Here is a 19,145-nt window from a genome sequence, read left to right on the forward strand (position 1 = left end):
GGAGGCCCCTTTTTCGGCAGAACAAGACGCAAGTGCTCTCTTGCGCGTTGAGTGTAAAACCATTCCCATTTGCCCATTGAGACACCTTGTTCAACCCTAGTTGAACTTGATGTTGGCACATTGAGATGTTGCTCGATATGAAAGCGATCTGTACATCATCGACATATATGCAGTAAAAAATATTAGGTGGGAGAGACAGGTGCAAAAAATTCAATTCAACTATGAAAAGTGTGCAGCTCAATACACCTACTTGTGGCACTCCTGTGTTTGGACAAATCCTCGAGATAAGACAGTGCCAATGCGGACACTGAATATATGGTTGGACAGGTAGCTTTCAATGATTATCAACATTCTACCCGCACACCGAAATGTGACAGGTCTCGCAATATACGAAAACGCCATGTAGTGTCATATGCCTTTTCCATATCGAGGAACAAAGAAAGAAAAAATTGCTCATGAACAAAAGCGTTGTGAATTTGTGCCTCCATACAAACAAGGTAGTCAGTGGTGGACCGAGCCTCTCGAAACTCACACTGGTATGGGTCAAGTAGGCCATTAATTTCAAGAAAGTGCATCAGGAGCCTGTTAATCATTTTCTCAAAGACCTTGCAAAGACTGCTGGTTAACGCTATTGGCCTGTAGCGGGAAACTGAGGCCAGGTCTTTGCCTTGTTTTAGAATTGGGACAACGATAGCTTCCTTCCAGGCTGAGGGTAGCTCGCCAGAAGACCATATCTTATTATACAGGGAGAGGAGAGCTTTCTCGGTTTCAGTGGGCAGGTGTTTTAACATTTCATATGCCACACAGTCCATCCAGGGGTAGATTTATTGCAGCAGGTAAGTGAGGCTTGCAGTTAAGCCAAACAGAAAGGTTCATTGTATGCCTCATGTGTTGTGGGTTTGCGCTCCAATCTCTGTTTTTCTATTCTGGTTTTGTATCGTAGGAACGCTTCACTATAGTGTGATGAGCTGGAGACCTGTTCGAAGTGCGCTGCGAGAGTGTTAGCCTGGTCTTCCAAACTCTCCCCTTGTGTGTTCACTAGAGTAAGTGAATGTGCTTTTCGTCCTGCTACCTTACTAACCATGTTCCAGACTCTCGCCTCATCTGTGTATGAATTAATGCCTGATAAAAATTTGTGCCAACTTTCCCTTCTCGCCTGACGGCACGTCCTCCCTCCTAGCAACTTGATGTTCTTAAAGTTTACAAAATTCTCGGCTGTAGGCGAGTCTCTAAGCGACTTCCACGCTTTATTTAGTTTTCTTTTTTTTTGTGCATCACAGCACTCGTTATCCCACCATGGGACTTGTCGTCTGCCTGACAGTCTACAAGTTGGGGGATACATTTCGTTGCCTCATCAACCAAGAAAGCTGTAAAGTAGCACACAGCATCCTCTATGCTTAATGCCGCCATGTCAGTTCAAGTTAATACAGTCATTTTTTGAAACTTTTCCCAATCGGCTTTGTGCGTGAGCCATTTGAGATCCTGTGCAAGACATGTATTTGTTACTGATGTGCTGATAATGATAGGAAATTGGTCACTACCGTATGGATTATCAATGACTTTCCATATAAGTAGAGGCAGGAGTGATGGGGATGCTATGCTGAGGTCTATTGTTGAGTACGTATTGTTAGCGATGTTGTAATATGTTGGCTCTTTCCGATTCAGGAGGCACGCACTGGCAGAAAAAAGGAACTGTTCAATTGGGCGACCTCGCGCATCGCAGCAAGAATCACCCCAGAGGCTACTATGTGCATTAAAATCTCCTAGGACAAGGTAGGGTTTTGGAAGTTCGTCTATGAGAGACTGGAATTCATGCTCTTCAAGACGGTGTTGTGGAGGTATGTAGAGAGAGCAGATGGTGACAAGCTTATTCAAAAGAACTGCCCGAACAGCCACCGCCTCAAGGGATGTTTGTAGTGGTAGGTGTGTGCATGCACACCCTTGATTGACTGTAATGGCTTTCACCACCGGGTGGCACAATGGCATCATTCCGGTCCTTCCTAAAAATAACGTAATGACGTAAAAAGTTGGTGTGTCTAGGTTTCAGGTGTGTCTCTTTTACGCACAGCACTTCAGGTGTATGTTTGTGTAAAAGTTCCTGGATATCGTCGAGGTTTCTCAGCAGTCCTCTGACGTTCCACTGTAGTATTTGTGTCATTTTAACGTTGTGTGGTGCTGTGTGTACAAAAGTGTTGTGTTAAGTTACAGGGCCTTTTAGGGGCCCTGTAATTCGAGGTTTTTCTTTTTTGGCGCGCTCCAAGGAGTTGCGCCTATCCTTCAGCGTCTGAGGCACCGGAGAAGTGGGACTTGTATTCATCACCTCTTGTGAGGTGGTGGATGGTGCCTGCTCGGCAGGCACATTCACAGAACTTTCGGACCTAACTGCGCTTGCAGTGGTCCGAGGTTCAGAAGACGCAGGGGTCTGCCGGCCCTGTTAGTCAGGTGGTAGAGCAATACAGGCTGCTCCATGATGATGATGTTTGATGTTTTGTGGCGCCAGGGCCATTTCACGACCAAAGAGCGTAAAAATATGGACAATGATTGTGATAAGCGGCTGTATAAGGGCCATAAAATTCCTCGCGGTAAGGCGGGAAAGATTATACAAGTAATAAAATCATGACCATGCCGTGAAAGGTGCGTGTGGTGTGAATAGATGACAAAAGTTGGTGATAATAAAAGACGATGGTGGATATGTATGGCATTAGCACAAGTGCCTCACTCGTTCATACCCTTGCGTCCAAGGGCCGTGAGGCAAGTGCTTTCTTGTGTAGCCACCGCAGCAAAAACCTCTCTGGAGAGGTCGTGCTACGGAATGCCCAGGTATATGATATGAAAACTGTGAATTTCTTTTAAAAACTCTAACAATGATTTATGACTAAAAAGCGGTTCCCTACCGACGAACATTGCAGGGTGTAAAGGTATATGTTGTCTGTAGGGTAAATATAATGCAAAATGTTGTTTTCTTAGAGTTTCTAAGTGTTTGCACTGGATTAGTATGTGAAGGACTGTTAGTGTTTCACCACATTTGTCACACAATGGTGGATCGTCACCAGACAAAAGATAAGTGTGTGTTGCTTATGTGTGTCCTATCCTGAGTCTCGTTAGTATTATATCTGTATGACGCGATTTCGATACGGGCAGCCAATGACCAAGGTGTGGCTTAATAACGTGTAGTTTGTTTTGTGTGTGTGTATCCCACTTTCTCTGCCAGCATACCCTGAGGTTTCGTTTGAGAGACAGCTTAAGATCAAGGGCCGGGATTGATATGGGTGTAGGGGCAGTGCTTTTGTGGACGGATGCAGCGAGCTGATCCGCCCTCACGTTGCCTTGAATCTCACGGTGCCCTGGCACCCAGCACACTACAACATGTTGTTTGAGTGCGTAGAGTGTGCACAAAATGGAGTAAAGTGAGACAAGGACTGGGTTTTTGTGTTTTTTAAGAGTGTGCAGAGCCGTTACCACACTGAGGGAGTCCGTATAAATTACTGCTTTTTGTATTTGTTATTGCTTGATGTGTTTAGCCGCCACAAGTATCGCATAAGCTTCCGCTGTGAAGATACTAGTGTCTGGATGTAGAGGGCCAGTATCCGAAGAGGATGGGCCGACAGCAGCGTAGGACACAGAGGAGTTAGACTTGGAGGCATCTGTAAAGAACTCAGGACGTGTGTATTTGTGTTGAAGTTCCAAGAAGTGTGTTCGGATATGGGCAATAGGCGCATGTTTTGTAACTTCTAGAAAAGACACATCGCAGTCTATAGTCTGCCATTGCTACGGTGGCGGGTATGCTACAGGAGCCATTGAACTGTGTTCAAGTGAGACTCCAGTTTCCTCAGCTAGACCCTTCAGGCGAATTGAGAAGGGCTGCCTCATGGAAGGCCTGTTTTGAAACAGAATTGAGCTCAACAAATCATTAATAGTAGAGTATGAGGGGTGCTTCTTGTCTGCTTTTACCTTAAGGAAATAAACAAAGGACATGTAAGTTCTCTGCAGATGAAGCGACCACTCATTTGACTCAACATAAAGGCTTTCTACGAGCTGGTGCGAAAAGCACCCGTAGAAAGGCGGATGCCCAAATGGTGCACGGGGTCCAGCATCTTCAAAGCACTTTGAGTGGCAGACTGATAAACAACAGCCCCATAATCTAAGCGGGTGCGAATGAGGCTTCTATATAGGTTCATGAGATATTGCCTGTCACTACCCCACCTAGTACGTGACAACACTTTTAAAACATTCATGGTTTTTAAACATTTTGTTTTTAGATACTTGATGTGCGGTACGAAGGTCAACTTGTTGTCCAAGATTAATCCTAAGAATTTATGCTCTGTATTAACAGACAGACGTTGACCGTTCAGTTCAATGTCGGGTTCTGAGTGCATGCCTCTCTTTCGGGAGAACAAGACACACGTGCTTTTTTGTGGGTTCAGTAGGAATCCGTTTTCTTCTGCCCATTTGGAGACCTTGTTTAAACCTAACTGAACCTGCCACTCACACATTGCCAGATTGCAAGATCTAAAGCCAAGCTGGACGTCATCGACATATGTACAATAAAACATATTGCGAGGAATGGACAAGTGCAAGGAATTCATTTTGATGAGAAAAAGTGTGCAGCTAAGTACACCACCTTGTGGCACGCCTGTTTCCTGGACAAATAATTGGGAAAGAACCGTGCCCACTCGGACATGGAATGTCCGGTTTGACAGGTAATTTTCGATTATATGAAACATTCTTCGGCGCACGCCAAGGTGGGACAGGTCTCTTAGAACTCCAAAACGCCATGTTGTATCATAAGCCTTTTCGATATCAAGGAATACAGAGAGAAAATATTGTTCATGGACGAAGGCGTCCCCGATCTGTGCCTCAATACGAACAAAGTGGTCTGTGGTGGATCTACTTTCTCGAAACCCGCACTGAAATGGGTCGAGCAAATTGTTTGTTTCAAGAATATGTACAAGTCGGCAGTTTATCATTTTTTCGAAGACTTTGCACAAGCAGCTTGTAAGTGCAATAGGCCTATAACTCGAAGGTAAAGAAGGGTCCTTGCCCTCTTTCAAAATGGGAATAATAATAGCCTCTTTCCAGGAGGTAGGGATAGTGCCAGAAAACCAGATAGCATTGTACAAACAAAGTAAGGTTTTTCGTGTTTTGATTGGTAGGTTTTTTAACATTTCATACACCACACGGTCAGAACCTGGGCCAGAAGTACTGCAGGAGTTTAGAGACGTTCGCAGCTTAGCTAGACTGAAAGCTTGGTTATATGCCTCGTATCTAGTGCCTTTGTGTTCGAGTTTCTGCTTTTCTATTCTTGTTCTGTATTTTTGGAAAGTGTCAGTATAGTGGGATGAGCTGGACACCTGTTCAAAGTGTGCAACGAGGAAGTTTGCCTGATATTCCAAGGTATCACCCTGAGTGTTTACGAGTGGAAGTGTGTGTACTTGTTTTCCTGCTATCCTACCGACCATGTTTCAGACTTTAGCCTCCTGTGTGTATGAATTGATCCCTGACAAAAACTTCTGCCAGCTTTCCCTTCTGGCCTGCCGACGCGTTCTCCTGCCTTGAGACTTTATTTTCTTGAAAGTGTCGAGATTTTCGGCTGTCGGTGAGTTCCGAAGCAGCCTCCAAGCTCTGTTTTGCTGTTTGCGCGCGTTTCGGCATTCAGAGTTCTACCATGGCACACGCCGTTTTCCAGGGTGTCCATTTGTTTGTGGGATGCATTTTGTTCCAGCATCAATCAAAAAGGCTGTGAAGTAGTTGACAGCAACGTCAATGTTCAAAGTAGATATGTCATTCCAACCTAGACGAGCGATGGTATAAAACTGTTCCCAGTCGGCTCTATTTATGAGCCACTTGGGAACACGTGGTGGGCACTCAGTTATTGTAGTTGTGCTCAAAACTACGGGGAAGTGGTCACTTCCGTACAGATTACTGACGACATTCCACTGAAGTAGAGGCACAAGAGATGGAGATGCTATGCTTAGGTCTATGGAGGAGTAGGTGTTATTAGCGAGATTATAATAGGTTGGTTCTTTTGGATTCAGGAGATACGCGCTCAACGAGAGAAGGAACTGTTCGATCAGTCGACCTCGCGCGTCATACCGAGAGTCACCCCTAGTTTGCTATGCGCAATAAAGTCTCCAAGGAGAACATAAGGCTCCGGAAGTTCATCAATTAGAGAGTGTAAATCACGTTTTTGCAGCTAATAGCTAGGAGGAATGTAAATAGTGCAGATTGTGATCAGTTTATCGAAAAGAACTGCTCGAACAGCCACTGCCTCAAGGGATGTTTGGAGTTGTAAGTGTGTGCATGCAATTCCTTGATTCACTATGATGGCAACACCTCCGGATGATGTCATAGCATCAACACGGTCCTTTCGAAAAATAACGTATTTTCGAAGAAAATTTGTGTGTTTTGAATTAAGGTGTGTTTCTTGTACACACAGCACTTTTGGTGAGTGTTCGTGTAAGAGTTCTTGGATGTCGTCAAGGTTTCTAAGAAGGCCCCTCACGTTCCATTGTATAATTTGAATGTTCATGATGAATGTAAATTAGTGCTGTGCGTACGAAAAGCGAGTGGCTGTTTAGACAGGGAGTATGAGTTCACTTAACAGGGCTGTCACCAGGCCCTGTTATCTGCTTTTTTGATTTCTTGGTGCGCTCCAAGGAGCCACGCCGCTCTTTCGGCACCAAGGGTACCGATGTATCCATTGCCTCCTCGGAGGCACTGGATGCCCGCACGTGCGGGCTGTTAGTACGAATTTCGGGCCTCGCCTGGTGAGGTGAGGCCTTGAGACCCGAGGACTCTGGAGTCTCCGGTCTCTGTTTGGGAGTAGGCGGTGTAGCCTGGGCTACAGCCGCCTTGGGGGCAGGTGCCACAACCACCGGCTCGGTATGCGCGGGCCGAAGGTGTGGCGAGGGCTAGTGCGGCGGTGCCCCCTGACGCGCCGCATCAGCGTATGTAGATCCATAGAATGGAGCGACTCTTCGCCGTGCTTCCTTAAATGTAATGTTCTTCTTCACCTTCAATGTAATTATTTCTTTTTCTTTTTTCCAGTATGTGCAGGAGCGTGAATATGCGGCATGGTTTCCTTCGCAGTTTACACAGTGTGGCGGTTGTTTGCAGTTTTCAGACACGTGGCCTAGGACTCCACATTGTGCACAAGTCTGGCGACCACGACAGGTTTTAGAGCCATGGCCATACCTCTGCCATTGGAAGCAACGACGAGGGTTTGGTATGTATGGCCTGATAGATGTCTTTGTGTACCCTGTGTGAATAGATTCCGGTAGTTTACTGGACGCAAACATGAGTATTAAGTGTTTTGTCGGTGTTTCCTTATTATCTCTTCTGATGATGATTCTCTGTACATTAGTGACGTTTTGGCTCTTCCACCCCTCCAAAAGTTCACTCTCAGTCAAGTCAATTAAGTCCATGTCAGATACCACTCCGCGAGTTGTGTTCATTGATCTATGTGGTGTTATGGTTATTGGTATGCCACCGAAATCTGAAAGACGGTCTAGCTTTTCAAATTGTTCTTTGTCGCGGATTTCGAGGAGAAGGCCTCCACTAGCCATTTTGGTTACCTTGTATCCTGTGCCAAGAGTTTCGGTGAGACATCTAGAAACTAGGAAAGGAGAGACGGTCCTGGCTTGCTTTTCAGTTTTTTCACAGTGGATAACATGAAAGTGAGGATATGTTTCTTTTGGCTGGTTGAAAAAATTTATATCATCGGTGCGTACCCGCTTTAAGCCGGTACGATCAGACAGTAGGGGGAATGCTCTATGCATGCCTTTCTTATTTTTGTTTAGCAGCGTTGGTGGCCACCCACCACGGAGCCCAACGAGGGGACGCTACAAGTTTACAGATGCTGAAAACTGCAGACGCCAGCCGTACAACGCCACTATAACCCAATGCGCCTGGACCAAGGTAGGCTATTTGCACAGGGTTAACCCTAGCCACCAGGAAGTTTGGAAGTAAACGGAGGAGAGTAGAAGACAGGACAGATCAATAGTAAGAGATAAAGACGAAGATGTAGGGAGAGAGAGATAGGAAAAGGCGACTGCCGATTTCCCCTGGGTGGGTCAGCCCAGGGGAGCCGTCTACGTGAAGCCAGGGCCAAAGAGGTGTGTTGCCTCTGCCGGGGGGCCTTAACGGTCCAATCACCCAGCGTCGGCTCAACCCCAAGGATCCCCTTTTCCCCGGACACAGCAAAGCCACGCACGTCTAGGCGTGGGAGGGAGTTGAAACCCCCCCGTTAGCTCGGGTCCGTGGTGTCGCTACACACCAAACGCCTGCTTGCGCAGGCGCCCCTGCGGGGTACAGGCTGCTCCAGCCGGGGGCGCTGGCACAGAGACATATGGCGCGGCGCCCCGGCACGTCACATCTGCGAAGGAGGGATAAGATGGGTTGTGTAGTGTGAAACGTTGGCGTGCTTCTTGGAATGAGAGATTGAACTTGACTTTAAGTTCTATTTGCTTCTCTTTCTTCCATGGAGAGCATGATCATGAGTAGGCAGCGTGATCTCCTTCACAGTTCGAACAATGAGCTGTTTCTGAGGTGCAGTTGTCTGATATGTGTTGAATGGATGCACACTTTGCACAAGTGGCACACCCTGTGCAACTCTGTGATCCATGACCGAAACGTTGACACTTGAAACATTGACGAGGGTTGGGAATGTATGGTCTTACACAGAGCTTACAATAGCCGGTTTCGATTGATTCTGGTAGGTCCCTTGTTCCGAAGGTAATTATTACGTGTTTTGTAGGGGTCAGTTTGTTGTGGCACCTTATTCTCATTTGTTGGACTTTGACCACGTTCTGGTCCTGCCAACCTTAAGCAGCTCACTTTCAGAAAGCTCAGTAATATAATCATCGAAAATTACGCCACGGACAGTGTTCATGGACCTGTGTGAGCCCACCGAAATAGGGGTTTCCCCAAACGCTACAAGTTTAGACAGCTTCTCATACTGAGCTTTGTCACGAACCTCTAGAAGAAAATCGCCACTTCCCATCTTTGTGACTTTATAACTTGGGCCTATTGCTTCTGTGAGAGTTTTGGAAACGAGGAAAGGTGAAATGGCTCGGACTGTCTTTTCATTTTGACTGTGGATAACATGGTACTTTGAGAATGTCGGCTTTGGTGTGTTACGCAGGAAAGTGTCTTCGGTGCGCCACCTTTTCAGGGAGCGATCAGGAAGGGGGTGGGGGGGTGGGGAAAGCTTTTGCCATAAAAATACTATAAAGTTCGGCGGTGATGGTGGCCACCCACCACTGAGCCCAACATGGGGACGCTACAAGGTTGAAAGCAAACACTTGGAGACACCAGCCATACATCGCCGCTATAACCTATTATAATTATCGTAGGTTAGATGGCTGCACCAGGTTAACCCTTGCCGCCAGGAAATTTGGAAATAAATGGAAGAGAGAAGATGACAGGACCGATAAAAGTGAGAGATAAAGACGAATATTAGGGGGAGAGAGATAGAAAAAGGCAACTGCCGATTTCCCCTAAGTGGGTCAGCCTAGGGGTGCCATCTACGTGCAGCCGGGGCCAAAGGGGTGTGTTGCCTCTGCCGGGGAGCCTCAAAGGTCCAGTCACCCAGCGTCAGCTCAACCACCAGGAACCCCTTTTCCCCGGACACGGCAAAGCCACGCACAGCTGGGCGTGAGAGGGAGTCGAAATTCCCCCCGTTAGCTCGGGTCAGTGGTGTCGCTACACACCAAACGCCTGCTTGCGCAGGCTCCCCTGCGGGAAGCACACATGTCTTGTCTGGTGTTCCACAAGGCTCTGTGCTCAGACTATTATATTTAACGCACATAAACTAGTAATGTACGGAATGTAATCTACATTCTATCACATACCTCTTCCTTTGCAGATCATTGTGTAACCTACAGAAGACTAACTAGCACCTCTGACTTCGCAATTCTCCAGAATGATTTGAACACTAGGCATGCATAGTGCCATGCTGGGCACATAGAATTAAACATCAGTAAATGCAAAGCTATGCTCATTTCTTATACTGATATGGCAAATCTTGCCTATCTCATAAATAACCAACCTTTAGAATAAGTACTTGGGTATACATATAAGCAACAATTGCTTATATGCATAGAGGGGGGTGCGATCACCTCTTGGAAAGTTGTTTGCACCTCGTGGTGCAGATGCGCCTCGCGGATAGGGCGGATTCACGGATTTAGAGTTAACAATCATCGAGCAGTAGGTGGCGCAGTGCTTGTGCAGAGATCACCATCATTAACATTATGGTTGGCACGGCAGTGCCTGGCAGCAAGGCTGAGTGGCGGCACAGGAGACATGAGCGGCTCTCTCAGGCATCCTGAGGCTGGCACGAACGATTGTCTCCAGGGGTGGGTCCATGGGGATGACACTGCAGGTCATCCTCTCGTAGCCGCCGCCGCCTAAGAGTTACCTTGCGTTTGTTCTTATGTTGACTGAGTGTATTGGAACATTGTACTATAATTTCACTTTAGTGTGTCACAAGTGACATATTTGATTGGACTGATGATATCATCAATGTAAATGTAGTTCAATAAATGATTTTAAGGCCTAGTCAGGAAACAGTTACATTCGTTTCTTTTTGCCTGAATCTGGTGGCATGTAACTGTGACATGGCAGAAAAAGAAAATATTAATATTATTATTATTAGTTTGCCCGACCTGTGTCAGCTGTCTCCGTGTGTTCCGAGAGCGGGAATTCTCATTTCACGACCTCCGACACTGGCTGCCAAATGTAGGGCTCTTGGATCACCAGACGACTGTTCGGAAATTTGGAACCACCACTTTTCTTTCTTTTTTTTTTTTGTAGCTGGGGTAAGGTAGGCCTAGAGGGGACTTCAAATACTCTTTGTTGTAGTATTTGATTCATGAGTATTATAGGTAATCTTTTAGTTGAAGAGCTGTGTATATTTTTCTCTGTATTATGGACAGTGGAAAGTAGAACTTACTAAGACTATGGGGAATAATCTGCCTGAACCTATAATGCAAGTTGTCTGTTAATTGCTAAACTGACTAAAAGATTTGCAGAAGTTTTACAAGAAGTGAAAGCGGAAATGAAAAATATTGACAGGTTTAATAACAGCACAAAAGCTGAGCTCAAGTCTGTCGTAGCTTCTATGGGCTTTATGAATAGCAACTTTGAAGAATTCAAAGAAGAAATTGCTAGTCTTCGACAAGAACTTTCGCAGGTGAAGATAGAAAGTTCGATTTGTCAAACAGAAACGAAACAGATGGATAAAGAACTAAAAGAAACACATAGGCAACTAGCTGAATTAAAACAGTATAGTCGCAGAAATAACTTAGACTTAAAGGCAACCCCTGCACTGAAAATGAGGTCCTTGACGAAGCAATGCAAGAGATGGCTAAATTCTTGAATGTTGATCTTGTCGAAGAGAACATTGATGCCATTCACTGGGTGCGTACAAAAAGTGAGGGGCCAGCCAATGTTATTGTCAGGTTCCACTCACGCCACAAGCAGTACTTATTACTGCAAGGCGCAAGAAAGACCCACAACAGCAATGCCTGGCTCTGAGAATGAGCAACCTCTGCGCGAGAATGAGCATCTCTGTCCTGAATATAAGGTATTGCTTGGTAGAGCTATTCAAATGACGCGAGAAAAAAGTGGAAATCTGCCTGGGTATCAGAAGGCGGATAACTTTCGATCTGCCTTACAAGTGAAGATTTAGCTCTAATTGTGTGATCCATGTACCACTGGTTGCCTGTCAGGTATAATCATTAAATCAAAATGGCCTTCACAGCAAACAAAATTGACAATTTTCGCCTGAAAAATAATGTGTCCAAAAAAAAAATGCAAACCTGATGACCGCATTTTTATCAATGCATAAAATTTTTGTATGACGTCATTGTGACAAGTGAAGCATGCCTTTTGAATGAAGAATAGATATGCTCGGTAACAGATTAATATCTACCCTGCGAGTGACACGCCTTCGAGGGCGTGGCGCCGCCCTTTTCGTGGAAAATAATCCCAGTTTCAGACTTTCGCCTTCTATAACATTCTAATCCCCTAATATTAAAGCACTATTTGTAAAAATACATAACAAATATATTGTGGGCGTAATCTATTATCCTCCAAATGCAACTCATGCCAGTTTTCTCAACAAAATGAAAGCAATATTGTCTTCGTTACGAATATACCAAAACATGTCGGTTGTGATTGTTGGGGACGCGAATATGGATACAGGAAACCCAATACACAAGGATTATAACTACTGGCTTGAATAACTTAATCTTGAAAATGTACTAAGTCAACTGAGATGTGTAACAAGCACTGTGGCAACTGTAATTGATGATGCATTGACACATATCGAATCTGGAATTGTGAATGGAGTGTATAGTATTCCTCTTTCAGACCATTTGCCAATTTTCTGTAATTTTGATATACAGAATCTCGAAAATACAGTTCACAGCAGGCTTCTAATTAGGCTAGATTATGAAAAAATCAGAGACAACATCATTGAGGCTGATCTGAAACAAATTTACATGAAGAGTTTTCCAATCTAGTCAGCTTAATTACCAGTATGATAACCAAATGTAGCACCAAATATACTCGATATGCTTAGAAGAAGCCTACCAGTTATGACGAGCCAAATTTAAGAAATACTGAGCTCAAAAGAATGTTGGTACAACAAGCGGAGGCTCAATAGAAGCAACAGGATATTTCACAACAAAGCGGCATCCATAATAAATACTAAAAAAAAAAAGATATTTCAATTTACAATGCATTGATCGAGCTGCTGATGATTCAGAACTGTGCCAAATTATAAGTGAAGTTACGGGAATAAAAACTAAACAGAATGTTTGTCCACCTACTGTTGATGCTGTTACTGTAGAAAATTTTAACACTTATTTTACCACCGTAGACCCAGCACTAGCAGCTCAGTTACCACGTTTAAGTAACAAAGCTCATCCCACTGCAGATTCACTTATCTCAAGTGAGATTGAACTTCATGACATCACTTGAACGCTAATACGTACACCCAGCAATAAAGCAGCAGGGCCTGATGGAATAGCTTGCAAGTTGTTTAAGGATAATGTTGACATCCTAGGCCCTGTACTTTATCATATTGTTACGCACAAGGAGGACTAGGACGTATACGGCTGAAGGGGGCTGTTTATTTTGGTCGCGAAGAGAAGCGCCGGAGCGGCCAACAGGTTGATGATCGCAGTGTCGTCTTCCTTCTTTCTCCAGCTTTGGGCCGCCAGCCTGTTCACTCATCTTCGTTTTCTTCCCAGGCATGCGCGACATTCCTCCCCTCACAGACGAAGCCGCCGGGCGAGGTAATTGATTCACCTTGGTGTGTACTGTACAACTTCAGTCGAGCGACATGAACTGCTTGGGTTTTAGCGGCTCTTCTCCCACTCCTCGTGAGGCGAGCTATTGTGTATGTGACTTCCGTGATTTTGTCGAGAACAACAAACAGTCCGTCATATGTGGCCAAGAACTTTTGGCATAACCCGCGCCTTCGTACCGGAGTCCACAGCCACACTAAGTCGCCTGGATGGTAAGTTACAGGCCGGTGGCGGACGTCATAGCGTGGGTTCGATTTTTCCTGTGATGCCGAAGTGTGTAGACGAGCAATACGACGCGCCTCTTCTGCAAGGCAGAGGATTTCGGTGACCGAGAGGTTCTCGTGCGCCGAGAATGGCAAAACTGTGTCGAGTGTGTGCCGTGGCGGTCGTGCGTACATCAAAAAAAAGGGGCTATAGCCTGTTGTCTCGTGCTTAGCTGTGTTGAACGCGTACGTTACAAATGGTAGCACGTCATCCCAGTTCTTGTGATTGGATGCCACATACATAGAGAGCATGTTTACAATTGTTCGGTTGGTGCGCTCTGTGAGCCCATTTGTTTGCGGATGGTATGGCGATGAGTGACGAAGGCGGGACTCACTCAATCGAAGCAGCTCTTCTACTATATCTGCCGTAAATTGTCGCCCACGATCACTGATGATCACGTGAGGTGGACCATGTCGGAGGATAACGTGCTGCAGCAGGAACACAGAGACGTCGCTGGCAGTTGCAGTTGATATGGCCGCCGTCTCGCAGTAGCGCGTGAGGTAATCGACACATACAATTATCCAGAGATTGCCCTTAGCTGACTTTGGAAAAGGGACCACGAGGTGAATGCCCACCTGTTGGAAAGGTGTGCTTGGAGGTAGCAAGGGCTGTAGAAGACCAGCCGGAGCAGTAGATGGGCGTTTGTGGCGTTGACACTGCGTGCAGCTGGCCACATACGCCTCGACTGACTGTCGCATTCCTGGCCAATAAAAGCGTTCCTTAGCACGATAAAGCGTCCGCGCAGAACCTAAATGTCCGGACGTAGGATAGCACCTAAAATCGCTGTCCGAAGGCTTTCTGGCACTACCAGGAGGAAACGTGCGCTAATGCTGGAAAAGTTCTTCTCATACAGGAGTCCGTTGCGTACACAGAAATGGCATGCCGTAGAAGCTGTGCAGAGCGATGATAGCCTGGTGTCCTTTTACTGTTCATGTTTGAAAGTACTAAGGTCGGGAAACTTTGGTGACACAGAAACTACGAGGTGATCGAGGTCATCAGCGTCACACTCTGTAGTGCTCAGTGGCATGCGCGAAAGGCAATCTGCGTCGGCGTGTCGTCGACCACTTTTGTACGAGACTATGAAATTATACTCTTGAAGCCAAAGTGCCCAGCGCGCTAGACGGCCGCAAGGGTCTCGAAGGTTGAGGAGCGAACACAATGAGTGGTGGTCGGTGACGACTGTAAAAGGGCATTCATATAGGCAAGACCGAAACAGGTGAATCGCAAATACTACCGCGAGGCATTCTTGTTCTGTGACAGTGTAATTCTGCTCAGGCCTACTCAAGGAGCGACTTGCATATGCAATCACGTGCTCGCGGTTACCATAACGTTGAACTAGGACGGCACCGATTCCTATGCCGCTGGCATCCGTGTGCAGTTCTGTTGGAGCTGATGGATTGAAGTGTTGAAGAACAGGCCGCGACGTCAGGAGGAACTTCAGTTGAGGAAAAGAGGAGTCGCACTCCAGAGTCCACTCGAAGGAAGTATTCTTCCGTAGCAAACATGTCAGCGGATACGCGACATCGGCAAATTTAGGTATAAAGCCGCGAAAATAGGACCAAAGCCCCAAAAAACTGCGGAGCTCCTTAACAGAGCCCGGCGCATTGAACGTTTCAATGGCTGCTGTCTTCTGGGGATCTGGACGGATGCCATCCTGATCGAATAGGTGTCCGAGAACAAGGGTTTGTCGGTCTCCGAAGTGGCATTTATTTGAGTTAAGAACAAGGCCAGCGTTTCTTATGCAAGTCATTACAGTATCTAGACGTGAATTGTGTTCGCTGAAGGTGCAACCGAAGGTGACGACGTCGTCGAGATAGCACATGCAAATGCTCCACTTCAAGCCACGAAGAACAGTGTCCATAAATCGCTTGAACGTCGCCGGCGCGTTGCACAGTCCAAATGGCATCAGGTTGAATTCGAAAAGGCCGTCAGGGGTTACAAAGGCTGTCTTTTCTTTATCTTCAGGATGCATAGGAATTTGCCGGTAGCCCGATCTTAAGTCTACAGAGGAAAAGTAAGAGGCCGAATGCAGACAGTCTATGGCATCATCAATACGTGGAAGTGGGTAAACGTCTTTTTTTGTTACAGCATTCAATCGGCGATAATCGACGCAGAATCTCCAGGATCCGTCTTTCTTTTAACGAGAATTGCTGGAGCTGCCCATGGACTTACGAAGTCTTGAATAATTCCGTTTTCAATCATTTCGTTCACCTGCTCATTAATAATCCGCCGCTCGGATGGCGAAACACGGTATGACTTTTGTCTAATTGGATTGGCCAAACCCGTGTTGATAGTGTGACATGTCCGAGAAGCAGAGATTAAGGGCGCTTTGTCTCTCTGCGCAGTCGAATGCAGAGACGTGCTTCGAAAGTACAATGACCAATGTTCGCCCTTCACTTGTGCTCAGCGACTTATCCACGATTGACAAAAGAGCCGTTTCAAAACTGTGACTACGACGCTCTTCCGGCGCATCTCTAAGCTCGGTCACCAGTAAGGCCTCATGTTGTCCACTGACGACGGCTAACTTAAGACCATCTGGTAACATCACGTGTTCTGTGGAGCAATTGACAGTCCATAAACCAGCGCATCCACGTCTGATCGACACCACACAATGTGGGATCAGCACATTCTTTTTCATGTAGTTGGTGTACACTGGTTCTACGTTGGCATCAAAGTTGGCGGAATAGCTGTCGCTACAACCAACAGGTACACGAACGGTTGATAACGGTGGTATGATAGTGTCGCCACAGACACACAATGCCGTCTCACCATCCACAGGGTTTTCCAAGAGTGCCGGTGGAACATGATCACTCAAGACTATTGTCCCTGTGCGGCAGTCGACAGTGGCACCACACTCCTTCAAAAAGTCCATACCCAAAATAACATCATGTGTCGCCTGCGGAATAATCACGAACTCCATTGGGATAACGCGGCCTCCGAGAAACACGTGAGCTTGACACACACCAACAGGATGCAGTGCCTCACCACTCACTCCGCAAAACTTCGAAGCTTGATTCCACTTAAATAAAACCTTCCGCCCCAAGGTATCTTTAAAACACGCACTCATGACCGAAATGGTTGCCCCCGTATCCACCAAAGCCATCACAGGCACATCGTCAACAAAAACACATACTTTGTTCTTGAGCATCAACACAGGAGGTATTTCTGATATTAGCACGTCTCCGGCGACCTCACCTCCATAGGCCGCGCTTGCTAGTTTTCCTGTGGCAAAGGAGACATGTTGCGACGCCATGGTGAAGGAGAACGGGGACCACGAGGCGGTGGAGGCGTCAAGCTCCTGTCAGATGTAGGGGAGTGGTTCCGGAAGCTGCGTGTCCAGTAGTCTTCGCGATGCAGCAGGTGTGCTGCCCTAGGGTCGTCGTGCGGTCGATCAGACGATCGTGTGGAGTGTTGTGGTGGGCCATAGTACGTTGCTCGAGGGTCGTCGCGAAGTCGTTCGGAAGGCCGTGCAAAGTGTGGTGGGTGGCCATACTGTGAAGTTACACGTCGATGGTTGCAAAATCGCCAAATATGTCCTGGGACACCACAGGAGTAGCAAACCATGAGAGGTTGAAACTCTGTTTGTTCGTCAATGAATCGAACATCGTCTTCCCTGGCACAGTGGTTTGTTCGTCCCGTATATCATAAGGATAGACCGGACGTCGCAAAGAAGGCGGACGCTGAGGGCGCCGGTCATGGCGAGGAGCTGGCAAGCGTAGTGCTCTCCTTGGTTGTGGGGGTGCGCTGTACTCAACAGCTGCTGCACTGACCATCGATTGCCAAGGGGTCGTAGAAGGCGGCGGCGCAGGCACAGCCTCACGTGGCACATATACCGAATGTTGGTCGTTTATAGAATGGTGATTAACTGCTGAATGTGTCTGTTCTCTATAGCGAAAAAGTACTTCGCGAACAATCTGTCGAATCATCGAGGACAGGTCTGGGCAGGAGCTCGTGTCGATGCTGGCAACCGTTGTAACATTTGTGAGCCGGCCAAACTTTGGAGCAATCCTGCGCATTTTCAGCTGTTCGAAAGTTCGGCAATGACGAATCATGTCGGGCACCGAACTCAGGTGCTCTTTCCCGATGAGAAAATTGTATACATCTTCGGCTATGCCTTTCAGCAAATGCCCTACTTTGTCTTGTTCTGACATCTGATCATTGACCACCTTGCAGAGCTTCAGCACATCCTCTATATACGTGGTACGTCTCACCTGGAAGCTGCGCGCGTTCAGACAATGTCTGCTCAGCCCGCTTCCTTTTGATGCTCGAGTCACCGAAACACGCTTTCAGCGCGGCAACAAAAACATGTCCTCGTGGTTGTCATACCACACGAGCGCAGTATCCGTAAGGCAGAAGACCACATTACTGAGCTGAACGGCGGCATCCCAGCTGTTGGACTTGCTGACTCACTTGTACTGGACGAGCCACGCGTCGACATCTTCTCCCGATTTTCCTCCGAAGGCTGGTGGGGCTCGGTAGTAGGGCACGGAACCCACTGTAGTTGGCCTTGAATCTTGGTCCATTACGACCGGCGCAGGTGGGAGTCCGGCAAGGCGGCGGCTGCAGAGAAGTCCTGGAAGTGAAGCTCCCGTCGTTGGATTTGTCTTACCCAGCATCTCCACCAATTTGTTGCGCACAAGGAGGACCAGGACGTATACGGCTGAAGGGGGCCGTTTATTTTGGTCGCGAAGAGAAGCGCCAGAGCGGCCAACAGGTTGATGATCGCAGTGTCGTCTTCCTTCTTTCTCCAGCTTCGGGCCACCAGCCTGTTCACCCATCTTCGTTTTCTTCCCAGGCATGCGCAACAATATGTTCAATCACTCAATAACGCAGGCACAGTATCCAGATTCTCTGAAAGCCGCCAAAGACATTCCTATTCATAAAGAAGGTGATCCGGCTAACCCAGCAAACTATAGACCTATCTCTGTATATAGCATATGTTTCTGATATTTCTGACGAATTATTTCCAACCAGATAAAAAAGTACAATGTGCTTTCTCATCAGCAACATGGCTTTAGACCACGCTTCTCGACAGCAACCGCAGTAATTACGTTATCACAAAAGATAAATATGCCTTTAAATCTAAACAAATCAGTAGCAGTCATCTTTTTAGATTTAAAAGAAACATTCAACACAGTGATCATTGCATACTGTTAGACAAACTTAAGCATTGTAGATTTCATGGCAAGGTGCTCGACATTTTAGCAAGTTACATAAAAGTTCAATTTCAGGTCATGATGATCAATAAGCATATCTTCTTCGAAACAAAACATCCTTACTGGCTAAGTATTAGGTACTCTTCTTTTTTCATTATATATGAACGATGTGCAAGAAATAAGTGCCTGAACTTAGTTATAATTAAAATTTGGAGTTGAAGAGTTTTTTTGGGTTGGTTCATAAGCAATAAATTAATAATTCACACACACACAAAAAACGTTTTTCAGTCTCAATTCAAAATAGTAGATAGTACACCTTTAAACATACAAATTAATAGAAGTTCGCAAGAACAAACTTTTACAAATACTTTGGAGTGGTTTTTGACAAGCACCTACAATAGCAAGCACACAT

General features: G+C 46.3%; 1 protein-coding gene across 2 annotated transcripts in view; it reads right to left on the minus strand.

Annotated features, from left to right (window-relative positions):
- Positions 1-19,145, minus strand: part of LOC119172511 (GATA zinc finger domain-containing protein 1) — a 59,274-nt gene that overhangs the window by 35,124 nt on the left and 5,005 nt on the right. Inside the window, exon 3 of one of the 2 annotated variants that reach the window (XM_075893938.1) lies at positions 17,988-18,364. The exons of the other annotated variant lie outside the window; for it this stretch is intronic. Coding sequence (XP_075750053.1) covers positions 17,988-18,364 — 377 coding nt within the window. The remainder of the gene's footprint in view (positions 1-17,987; positions 18,365-19,145) is intronic. 2 annotated transcript variants of the gene reach the window in all.

This window comes from Rhipicephalus microplus, chromosome 4 (genome assembly GCF_043290135.1).
Source record: "Rhipicephalus microplus isolate Deutch F79 chromosome 4, USDA_Rmic, whole genome shotgun sequence".
Taxonomy (NCBI): Eukaryota; Metazoa; Arthropoda; class Arachnida; order Ixodida; family Ixodidae; genus Rhipicephalus; species Rhipicephalus microplus.